This window comes from Diabrotica virgifera, chromosome 9 (genome assembly GCF_917563875.1).
Source record: "Diabrotica virgifera virgifera chromosome 9, PGI_DIABVI_V3a".
NCBI classification, from domain to species: Eukaryota; Metazoa; Arthropoda; class Insecta; order Coleoptera; family Chrysomelidae; genus Diabrotica; species Diabrotica virgifera.
In genome coordinates, this window is record NC_065451.1 from 209,292,685 (window position 1) to 209,302,287 (window position 9,603).

Genomic DNA, 9,603 nt, shown 5'->3' on the forward strand with positions numbered 1-9,603 from the left:
ACCCGGATCTTTGAGCCTAGCTTCTAGCTTATTTATTACCCTGGAGTATATTCAGACAGATTCCTTTTATAACACTCGTCTAACTTATGTTATTGCAATTCCCTCTTCTACATTAATTAAAAAATCATTTATTTGCACTGGAAGGAAAGTGTTTAAACACCTACCACTCGATATAAGATCCTCAAGAAATATTTTTGTACTCCGAAGAGCAATCAAGAAGTTTGTATTATCTAAGTGTTACTATAGTATCGAGGAATTTTTTGAGGGCAGTTGCGCTAATTGATATATTTGTTATTATGTAACTTTTATAATTAGTATTTTAATTTATCTTGTACTGTGTCATGTTGTGTTTTATAAATGTAACTCATTTTAGAAACCATAAGTTTCTCTCTTTCTCAATAGCGAACTTGCACATTTTTTTTATTACATAATAATGTTCAGTTTTGTTTAAAAATGAGATTTCCAAAATTTCACGCTTCAAAAACTCATAATAACTTAGAAATACAAGTTTAAAGTCTTCTGCGGTATAAAATAGTTCAAACGACCCGTGACGTCACATAGTTTTATTATGTAGTTATGATTATGGTTATATTTAGGTATATTCTTCTCTATTCTTCTTTAGTTTATTGCCCTCCACCTACTTGGGTATTTGGCCAGCTCATCGTCGCGGAATAAGGGAAAAATATTTATATTCTAATGAAATTTATTGTATGTCATTGTAATAATATATACCAGTTTGTTGAGATTGGAGTTTGATACAGTTTTTGAAGGAAAGGAAAGAAGGTTTACTATGAAAAATAAAACCATTTTGTAAAAGTACAAGTTTTCTGTGAATAGGTCAAACGATCAAAAACACTTGGGACGTCACATAACTGTATTTTCTACTGACGTTTATAATGTCTAATTTAAAATTATATACAATTTTGTTTACTTTCTTGGTGCAGAATGTAAATGTAAAACCAAGTGACGTCACGAAGCGTTTTGGACCACCTGTTTTAATTTGAAATTTTAATCGTCTTTAGGGGCCAAACTAAAGACAAACAAAACTTTTTTATCTTTGATACATGTTTTAATTTATGTTCTGTTGTGATTTATAACATTTTTTTCGAATTTAAAATTTTATGTAAATTCCCTATTGTTGAATATTTTCCCAGTCTAGGATTGTATATTACATATATTGATTGATTGATTTACATTGATCTATTGTTATCTTGTAGATTCCTCCACCGTTCAAACCCCAAGTAACCAGCGACATCGACACCAGATACTTCGACTCTGAATTTACCGGAGAAAGCGTCGAATTAACGCCACCAGACACAAGCAGACCTCTGGGTTCCATCCAAGAAGAACCCTATTTTCCTCAGTTCAGTTTTCAAGATATGTCCTCTACATTGGGCAGTTCAGCTTACATTAGCGGCAGTATGACTAGCGTAGCTCCAATGCAGTGACTCCTGTTGCTGGCTAATAGTAAGTGTTACTCTAAACTCATAAACCAGCCAATGAGGGTATTTGGCTCCGAATTTCGTCCTAATGCATCAGTTTATAAGGGATGTTAAGTGTGGGAATAAGCACACGATAGAGAAAGGGTTTATTTTGGTGTTTCATACTTTGACTTCAACTACACTGTAAAACTGTAATTGCAACTGTAGGTGTAAAGAAATAAAAATAAGTACATTATTACTATTATTACGCCCTACACGCGATACTATATATACATGAAATTTTCGATTTTCTAAATCTGACTGAATTGAAAATTGGGCCAACTCCCATCTTAAAGTTCAGGAAAAGACTCACCCATTAATATGTCAACCATCCATTTTGGTCCAAGGGTGTGGATTTTATGTCCCTTTCTATTTAGGGTCTGTTTTTCGTTCTCGTCCCCAAAACTCCCAAAAACTTCAAAAATTTAAATCCGACCTTTGCGGCTTCTAATAGTACTGATCATTACCTTTCCAACGCATGTCTAATTTTAAAAATCGGTTATACCATTCAAAAGTTACCGAGCTCAGAAATATGAGTCAATTTTTATTTAAAAAAGGGAAAATGTTTGTGGATATGTATTGATGTGATCTTGATTATTGATATGAGATAATATTCTTATATGTCATTTAATTTAATCAATGCATTAATAATAATCTAATTAATTTACCAGATCACATATCAATATGTTTTCAATCTCAGGGCGAATTATAAAATTAATTACTTACTTACGTGGCTTCTAAGTATTTCTCAATGGTTCCTAATCGGGATAGGAAAGAAAAGAGTAAAATAATACACACATATGGGTTACAATTATAATCAAAATATTGTTTATTTTTAAATGGCAATCACTGCTTAATATTTGCTATATCTTATTATTCTTAAACATAACATTTACACATGGGAATCTTATTTCCTTTTGGTTTCCAATTGAAAGTTTTTATTAACATTTAACTATTAGGATTTATTAGCAACAATTCTATTTAAGTTTGATGAAGCTTTTCTGATATTATTGATTATGTTCTTCGATTTTAAATGTGGTATTTAATACGCAAAACCCATACATTCATGTCCAAACAAATGAGACTGACCTTTTTCTGGTGAACTGAGAATGTCTTCACACAAGACCCGTTTCCTGCTATCCTTGGCTGCGATCAAAACCTCGTCCTGGCTTTCAGTAATGTTCTCCTTTGAAAACTAGCTCGTATAGCTCTCGTTCCTGCTTCTGTCGTGATGCTGTATTCTACCTTTTTCGAAACTGCAATCAGCTACCGGGACACTCTTGGCTCAAGGAGGTTCTTTTACTCTCAACCTGGCCTACCTCTCGTTCCACGATAGATACTCCACACTCACGGAACTACACCGGCTTTCTCACTCTCCGTACACTACCGTCTCCTACTGGACTTCACTTCTCGACAGCTCAAAACATTCTGATCTCTCTTTTCAGTCATTCACCTACTTCCTAAATATCCCTTCCAGATTCACAAATCAACCTTCCACCACCAACTCTCATTCGCAGTATTCCTCAAAACCAATTTTTAATCTTTCTAAATATGCTTAATGGATTTCAAAAAAAAAATAGTTAATTCCCATTCTAAAATTACTTTCTACTATTTACAAAATTTAATGACCTATTATCTACTTCAACTGAGTCTTATTTAGCATAGGCTAATGATCGAACCTTCCGCGAACAACGATAATGACCTATTATCTATTTCAACTGAGTCTTATTTAGCATAGGATAATGATCGAACCTTCCGCGAACAACGATAATGGTACGCGCCATTCACTTTGTTTATTCTCGGCGCATTGTCCCGAGTTTCGTAAGCTTCTTCTAATCACTTCTTAAAATTAAACATAACAATTTGTTGTATACAGGTTGTTCTAAATTTATATGCCCGTGGTTGAGAAAATTGAAAATATTTTATATTAAATTGAATTCTGTTTATAATTATCAAAATTTAATTTTCATATCAAATAGAAATATAACAGTATGTATGTACTTATGTATGTGGAAAAGTTAAACCGATCTGAATTTTTTTTTCTGTGTTTGAAGAGGGGTGAGGGCCGATTCAGAACCGGTGTAGTTTGTGACTTGACCACCCATAAGCCAGCTAGAGGACTTGGTAGGTACAAAACGGAATATTTTTTGGCGGTATATATCTTCAGTTTAAGAAGAGACAGAACAGTAAATACACCAAATCAATAGCGTTGAGTTAAGCTTTCAAATGGTGTCTAAGCTGTCAGGATCAGACATACACACGGCTCAGTATAGCCGAAAAACTGAAAAACTAAACTTTGAAAATTTTGGTTTTTCGACAATTACTCAAAATTTCAACCTAGCCAATAACTGAGCGTTTGTAGAAGGACTCTAGACAAATCTAACGGTGTATACCTTATATCCGGGAAAATTCGAATTTTTAAGTTATAGGCTTCATAAGTATGATCAAATATATTTCTTATGGGAAAAACGATTTTTCAAGCTCAATAATTCCTGTAATAGCTTCAGTTATTATACTTGACTTTAGATGCATAAGATACTACTTGTCAATACGTTTCAAACTCATGTTTAGTGAACAAAATCGGTTAAGCCGTTTAGAAGTTATTAAGCTACAAAAGTATAATCCAATTAACGATTATTCCCTAAATGGTTTATGTAGTTGTAGTGGTTACGACGCTAAATTTGATCTGGCAACGGGCAATCCGAGTTCATTTACCGGCCATCCCAATATTTTTTTCAATTTATTTCGAATAGAAAAAAAATCTAGTGTACATTCGATGGACACTAGCTCATTTGGGAGATAATGCGACAAAGGCGACCATTTATAAAGCTTAACGTATAATCGAGAAACATTGCATTCAACTTTATACATTTAATTTATAAATAGCTTTGAAAAACTCCTGATACAAGAATAAAAAACCGCTAAACGCCTTAAAAATGAGTGGCGCCTACAATATTCCAGCTACAAAAGATCTGATATGAATATTACGTGGCGCGAAAATGTATTTTCATTTTGATGCAAAACAAAATTCTAGTTTTCTTTTAAAAGATTTCTTCATAATATTTGCAAAATTTGAAGTAAACGCGTCACAAAAGAGTTTCAAAATTCAAACTGTATCAAAGTTACTCTTTTGTGGCGCGTTTTACTTCAAATTGGGAAAATATTATAAAAAAATATTTTAAAATATAACTAGAATTTTGTTTTGCATCAAAATGAAAATACATTTTCGCGCCACGTAATATTCATATCAGATCTTTTGTAGCTGGAATATTGTATGCGCTACTCATTTTTACGGCGTTTAGCGGTTTTTATGCTTTTACAATTAAACTATAAATTATATTAGTCTCATGGCTGAAAGCTGGATGTCGAATGTCTGTGTGTCAGCCGTTGACAGGATACTACGTCAGTGGACGACAGGGTTGCCAAATATTATCTGTGTTACAAATTTACTTGATATTTTTACAGTCGTTTTAAACTAAGCGAGATACGGTGTAAAAAGCTTGATCACTCATAACTTATATATTTTAAGAAAAAATGAGCAGTATGAATATTTAACCCCGCACCCATCAGAATTTAAATAAATCGTTTTCCTTCTACAATTTATTTTATATTAATGCTATTTTTAGGCTCAAAAAGTTGGACTGGTTAATGCCACGATTTTTGAAAAAATAAGATCAAATTATAGAGCGCATTTTTAAGTTTTCTTAAAAATCTTCCTTTTTCTCCGTGTAACTCGAAAATGATAAGAGATACGAAAAAAGATACTTTACGAAAATGTAGGGTTTTTTAACAAAAAATTTGTTTGTTTTTTCATTACTCTAGCATAAAAACTGTCAGAGATATCAATACTTTAAGTTAGGTTGGTAGCGCGAGTATCATCTTTCTTGCTCACCCTAATCGTTTACCTTTTAAAAACTAAATATTTTAAATTGATATTTTTATAGTCCTTAAAATTTCCTATAAAATGGTTTAAGAATGTATACGGTATCTTTAATATGAATGGAGTTGTAATACAAACAAACAACTTTTTTTTTCAATTTTGGAGCGGATATACAGGGTGTCCAGAAACTCTACCGACAAACGAAGACAGGAGATTCCTCAGATAATTTTAAGACAATTTAACCCAATTCACCTAGTCCGAAAATGCTTCTTAAAGGAGCTAGAGCTCTTTGAAGATGGCGCCATGAAATTAGTTTTTCTTAAATACCTCCAGAACGCTTCTATTTAGAAAAACGAAAATTGGTATGCATATTTACTTTTCAGAGATGAATCGATTCCATCCATTGCAAATTTCTAGTACCGGTCATAGGCGTCCGTTTTGGGTAGAGCAACGGGTATATTATCGCATAACTTTTTTGTCCTTAACTTTTATGTATTTTTGACACCGGATTATTAAATTGTGAGGTATTCTACTACTAAAAGGTACTCTTGCTTTAAGTCGGTAGGACACACCGTTTTCTAGAAAAATCGATTTGAAAGTTTTTCGTTTTTGGAATTTGAAAAAAAATTGAAAGAACTTTTCAACAAAAAACGAAGTATTTTACCAACATAAAGTAAGAGTAACTTTTAGTACTCGAATACCTCATAATTTAATAATCTAGTGTCAAAAATGCTCAAAAATTCAAGACAAAAAAGTTATGCTATAAAATAACTGTTGACCTACCCAAAACGGACGCCTATGACCAGTACTAGAAATTCGCAATTAATCAAATCGATTTATCTCTGGAATATAAATAAATGTACCAGTTTTCGTCTTTCTAAACAGTTTTTTTTTGAATTTTTTTTTTTTATTTAAAAAGCGAAAAATTTTTAAATCGATTTTTCTAGAAAACGGTGAGTCCTACCGATTTAAAACAAGAGTACCTTTTAGTACTAGAATACTTCACAATTTCATAATCCAGTGTCAGAAATGCATAAAAGTTAAAGGTAAAAAAGTTATGCGATAAAATAACCGTTACCCTACCCAAAACGGACGCCTATGATCGGTACTAGAAATTTGCAATGGATGGATTAGATTTATATCTTGTAGATAAATATGCGTACCAATTTTTGTTTTTCTAAATAGTAGCGTTCTGGAAATATTTAAGAAAAACTAATTACAAGACGCCATCTTCAAAGAGCTCTAGCTCCCTTAGGAAGCATTTTCGGACTAAGTGAATTGGGTTAAATTATCTTAAAATTATCTGAAGAATCTCCTGTCTTCGTTTGTCGGTAGAGTTTCTGGACACCCTGTATATGGAATCTCGGTATACCGACTACTCACTTTTCAAAACTGCTGGTGAAACAACAGTTAGAGTGCTTTCGGCGCTCTCTGAACTAACTAAAGTAAGACGACTCTGGTTTCGGTTCACGAGGAAATGATTATTTATTATAATAATTTCCAATTTAATAATATTGATCGTTTATAAAAAAAATAATTAAACTCTTAACAAAAAATAATTAGAAACTGACTCAGGTCCCTTTCTGAAATAAGCTGTTCATATACAGGGTGTTAGTAAATAAGTATGAAAAATTTTAAAGGCTAATTTTTCATGAAAAATTAATATCAGTTTGCTCTATAAACAAATGTCCGCAAATGCTTAGTTTCGTAGATACGGGGTGTTGAAATTTTTATTTCAAACTGCCAATTTATTTATTGCTCTAAGACCAGTTGAGCTATGAAAATGAAATTTGGTGAGTTTTAGGAGATAGTTATTACGAATTTTTTGACATACAATTTAAAATTTTGTATTCATCATTGGCGCGCCTACGGGCAATAGTCTGAATTTTTTTACAGAAAAAAAATAGTACGCCACTGAGATATTTCGAATTAAAAATTATTTTTAAATTTCACGTCGAATTTATGATAAAAAAACCTTTCTTGCCTTTTTTTTCATATGATGCACCGTTTTTATGCAGAAAAATAAAACATCTTGGCACGTATTTCTCATTTCTTAATACATCATCAAGAACTATCCAATATAATAATACTAAACTAGAACAATAACAGAAAATATTACTAATAAGATTTTAACTAGGTGCAAAGCTGCAAGAAATGTTTAAAATGATCTCCTTTACAGATAGCAGAAGAATTTTATATTCATCATTGGCGCGCGTACGGGTAATGGTCTGAATTTTTTTAAGAAAAAAATAGTACGCCACTGAGATATGTCAAACTAAAAATCATTTTTGAATTCCTCGTTCAATTTACCACAAAAAATCTTTCTTTCCTTTTTTTCATACGAGGTGCCGTTTTTATACAAAAAAATAAAACATCTTAACGCTTACCAAGTATTTGAGGTAGTTTCCATATGCATAGAAACTTAGTTCAAATACTTTGTAAACGTTAAGATGTTTAATTTTTTTGCATAAAAATGGCGCCGCATATGAAAAAAAGGCAAGAAAGATTTTTTTGTCGTAAATTGAACGAGGAATTCAAAAATGATTTTTAGTTTGACATATCTCAGTGGCGTACAATTTTTTTCTTCAAAAAATTCAGACCATTACCCGTACGCGCGCCAATGATGAATATAAAATTCTTCTGTTACCTGCAAAGGAGATCATTTTAAACGTTTCTTGCAGCTTTGCACCTAGTTAAAATGGTATTAGTAATATTTTCTGTTATTGTTCTAGTTTGGTATTATTACATTGGATAGTTCTTAATGATGTATTAAGAAATGAAAAATATGCGCCAAGATGTTTTATTTTTCTGCATAAAAACGGTGCATCATATGAAAAAAGGCAAGAAAGGTTTTTTATCATAAATTTGACGTGGAATTTAAAAATAATTTCTAATTCGAAATATCTCAGTGGCGTACTATTTTTTTCTTTAAAATAATTCAGACCATTGCCCGTAGGCGCGCCAATGATGAATAGAAAATTCTTAATTGTACGTCATAAAATTCGTAATAACTACCTCCTAAAACTCACCAAATTTCATTTTCATAGCTCAACTGATCTTAGAGCAATAAATAAATTGGCAGTTTGAAATAAAAATTTCAACACCCCGTATCTCCGAAACTAAGCATTTGCGGACATATGTTTATAGAGCAAACTGGCATTAATTTTTCATGTAGAATTAGCTCTTAAAATTTTTTATACTTATTTACTAACACCCTGTATGTCTGTGGAGTAAACTTGCATGAGGTTAAACCAATTACAAACAAGCATTAGGGCGCGGTAAATTGAATTACTCCTCCTAGTTTAAAAACAGGGTTACATTTTTATTAAATGTTGTCAATAAGGGGTAGTTTTTAACCCAAAAAAATACTAAGCACATATCGGCATAAGGTAGACTTTAAATTAGGTGGTAACTAAAGCTTATTCCCAAAGTTTCATCAAAATTGGGTCATTAGGATAGAAATCCAAGGTAATATCCTGTTTTTGCTCTCATTGGTTGGAATATCTTTGAAAGGCGTGGCTAGTACTCTGCCTTTGGAGCATTAGTCACTCCTATCCTTACAATTTTTGATTAATCGCTCGTTTTTTTTTTCAGTTCTGGGTACTTATACTGATTCAACCTACATATACACTGTAAGTTATAAATTATCATTTTTGTGATAATCTGATATACATATGTAAATAAAATAAACCAATAATTTGTTTTAAAAACATATTGTAGTTCACTTGTATATAAATAAGTTATTCTATTTTGTAGATTTTGTAATTCACATTTTTTTATGTGTAATCCTGGAGGAAGTTCATTGTTTTTTTGCTTATTCAAAAATAAATGTTACGATATTTTGTCGGTTTTTTATTTTGAAATTACTCCTTGCGATCCTTGTAACATCAAACAACATCAGTTTTAGTAGACAGTTTAGAATTACAGACTCTTAATATTGTGACGAATTACCGACAGCAAATAACAGGTTCCGTCTCGACAGCTCGTTACGTATGGAGACATCCGGAAGGATGACTGATCAGACGAGCGAGGAAAAGATTTCTCGAGAAAGATCGCCTACGCATTACTAAAGTTGGACGGTTCCGTTTTTCTGGAACGTTCGAGAACATGGCTTGTATTTTTGTTTTGAATATAAATAAGGATGGAATTTTTAGGAGTAGTGTTAGTCTGTAAAATAGATTCGTCTGTAACTTGTATAAAGGAACCGAGAGTGTTATTTTAACCGTAAGCACGCTACAATAT

The 9,603-nt window shown here is 32.0% G+C and overlaps 1 protein-coding gene across 1 annotated transcript in view; it reads left to right on the forward strand.

Annotated features, from left to right (window-relative positions):
- The window catches only part of LOC114327649 (RAC serine/threonine-protein kinase), a 29,106-nt gene extending 19,903 nt beyond the window's left edge, over positions 1-9,203 (forward strand). Inside the window, exons 8-9 of the mRNA XM_050662376.1 lie at positions 1,218-1,467; positions 8,956-9,203. Coding sequence (XP_050518333.1) covers positions 1,218-1,448 — 231 coding nt within the window. The 3' untranslated portion in view covers positions 1,449-1,467; positions 8,956-9,203. The remainder of the gene's footprint in view (positions 1-1,217; positions 1,468-8,955) is intronic.
- Positions 9,204-9,603: the final 400 nt, after the last annotated feature.